We start from the raw sequence: 2671 nt of genomic DNA on the forward strand, positions 1-2671 counted from the left end.
TAATGTTCGCTGTAAAGCGAATACTTCATATCCACTGTAAATTCTACCAGGGAATTCCCATTTGTAGCAAAGTCTCAGACGGAGATTTTGGGGAAAATAAGCATCTTATGTGTTTAATTGCAGCAAATACAGCGCGTCCAGTTCACGTTAAATAACACACATGGGCTAGTTAACAAATGAATAAGTAATTAAATGAACTAGAGAAACCTGTCACTGCTTCTTTACTTTGTATGCAAATAATGGGGAGGGGGAAGGGTTGTGGTCACCACTAACCACCCAAGATGTAATTCACTAATTCACTAACACAATTACCATTATCTGTTCGCTACTTTCTTTGCTAATCAGGCAGAATATGTAATGATGAAGCCAGTTTCCTGCTGTCATTGGGAAGTGCCGGGTTATTCTCTGGTGAGGTTACACCTACTCACATTAATGCTTTGGTACTTGACTGATGCAGGTACTTGGTATCCTGTGGTCAGACACGATCTGAAGGTTGCCACTGTTTGCGGTGAAGAGGACTGTTTATATAAACATAGGACGCTCCCTGTAAAAGACTCTATATTTCTCTATTATTTGGCAGCGAGATATAATTGTATCTACATTCCACGGGAACGTTTTATACTCGCTTTAACCTGACAATAGTCTAATTTTCTCCAGAAATTTGGTGAGCGTCTGATAATTTGTGAACATGTCGATAAGGAGGACCAACTTCACAGTACGCAGCATTTTAGATTTACCAGATCAACACGAAATAGACCATCTAAATCAATGGGATCAAGGAAGTGGGAAAGCGATGCAATCAGCTCTCATTAAGAAAGAAGCAGACCAACACTCACAGGGTGTCTATTCGAAATTGCCATATTCGGGGTGGCTTGGCTCTGACAAAATTTGTAAGTATACAAATTCGATTTTAGTGTTTTATGCTGGTTTACTATCTTGGTTTCAGACAAAGTATCGCAAGTAACATTAACCGAAAAATGTTTCCTTGTAGCATCTGATGAAAGCAGCACAGATACAGCTTCAGCTGATTGTATCCAAAGAAAAGGCTCTTCATCCATCATGAAGAATGAGAAGAAGAAAAAACGACGAGTCCTGTTCTCCAAAGCACAAACATTTGAGCTAGAGCGCAGATTCCGACAACAGCGTTACCTGTCTGCCCCTGAACGCGAACATTTCGCCCACCTGCTGAGTCTGACCCCGACTCAGGTGAAGATCTGGTTCCAAAACCACAGGTATAAAATGAAGAGAGCCCGAGGAGATGGCACCCTGCAGATAGATGTAAGCCAGCCTCAGCTGGTCCGCAGAGTGGCAGTCCCAGTGCTGGTCAGAGATGGGAAGCCTTGTCACTCTTGTTCCATTACCTCCGTACAGATCCAGGACAAGCCCGGCCACACAGTTCAGCCCAATAATTCCTACACTGCTTTCACAGTTCATGGCTTTCAACAGGTACAACACACTGGACCATTTGGCGTCTTCCCTAGCTACCATCACTTAACACATCCTGTAGTACGAAGACAACAGTGGAACTGGTGAATCATAGATATTTTGAACTCTAATAAATTATGCTTTTATTTGATGTATAAATAATTACTTTATAGTTCAGCGAGTTTGTGAGTGGTCGCATTTTCCGGTGTGAATGCATTTTTGGTACATTTTTGCACATAGCATTTCTAGGCCCCTATCTAGACTTTCCTTTGGTCACTTCCTGGAATATCTATGATATCTTCACAACGTGCATGTCTTGACCAGTAATTCATTGATATAATATAATCTGGAAACTCTAAACTACTGTAGACGGCTGTACGTTTTCAAGCTGTATAGAAAATGCCAACCCAACAGTTTGGTACTTTATTCAATGTAATTTCCTGTCTAGAAAATAAAATGGCAAAAAGTAGTTACAACTTACATTGCTATATTTTAAGTTTCTGAAAAATTGTTGCAAATTAGCTCTTATTTTGGAAGTATTAGATTTCATATGCATTTGTCTATTATCATATTAACAATTTCTAATAAATGTCAATGCTTATATTTTTGTTTTCTCAAAATAAAGTGTAAAATGGTTCATTAGCGATGATGATAGAACCAGCGACTGCTTCATTCTGATGAAGGACATGAATGGATTAGTTGCACTACGTTCAATGTTACCAACTATTGCGAAATATTATTTCCGAGATTTGACCCAAACACTTCCGATATACCTATTAATAATTGAACCGAATTTTAGTGTTAGGTGATTTGAATGTATTCATTGGGTTAGCTTTGTGAGCAAAAAGGATAGACCTAAATTCTCTTCTATAGAAGGAAATTAAATTGCTGCTTCAGACGCTCCACCTGGAAATTAAGGTTACGCTTTCCTTGTGATTTCTATGAAATGGAATGTCAACGTTAACTTTCCCTTTAAATCAACATTATGCAAGTATAACTACAAGGAGCTGTCATATATTCCAGCGTGTTACATTGGCAGTGCGGATATAATCTCTTAACCTTTATAAAAAAGTTAAATATTTGCAATATATAAAATACTTACCTTTACGTAACACTTTAAAAGGTGAATACGCATAATATGCCTGACGTTAAACAGATCTGTTCATCAAAGCATTAGTTCTGCCGAGGAGAATGGCAACTTAAAAATAAATGCATATATCTCTATATGAACATGCCCATGGTATCC

General features: G+C 38.5%; 1 protein-coding gene across 1 annotated transcript; it reads left to right on the top strand.

Moving 5' to 3' along the window:
- The first annotated feature begins 688 nt into the window (after nt 1-688).
- nkx2.9 (NK2 transcription factor related, locus 9 (Drosophila)) lies at nt 689-1533 on the top strand. The gene is made up of 2 exons (XM_070877451.1): nt 689-890; nt 992-1533. The coding sequence occupies exons 1-2, from the start codon at nt 689-691 to the stop codon at nt 1531-1533; spliced, it is 744 nt and encodes a 247-aa protein (XP_070733552.1).
- Nucleotides 1534-2671: the final 1138 nt, after the last annotated feature.

Source organism: Pristiophorus japonicus, chromosome 4, assembly GCF_044704955.1.
Source record: "Pristiophorus japonicus isolate sPriJap1 chromosome 4, sPriJap1.hap1, whole genome shotgun sequence".
Classification (NCBI taxonomy): Eukaryota; Metazoa; Chordata; class Chondrichthyes; family Pristiophoridae; genus Pristiophorus; species Pristiophorus japonicus.

Coding starts and splice junctions, on each gene's coding strand:
- nkx2.9 (XM_070877451.1), top strand. CDS start 689: ATGTCGATAAGGAGGACCAACTTCACAGTACGCAGCATTTTAGATTTA. Junction 891..991: donor GCTTGGCTCTGACAAAATTT/GTAAGTATACAA, acceptor GTTTCCTTGTAG/CATCTGATGAAAGCAGCACA.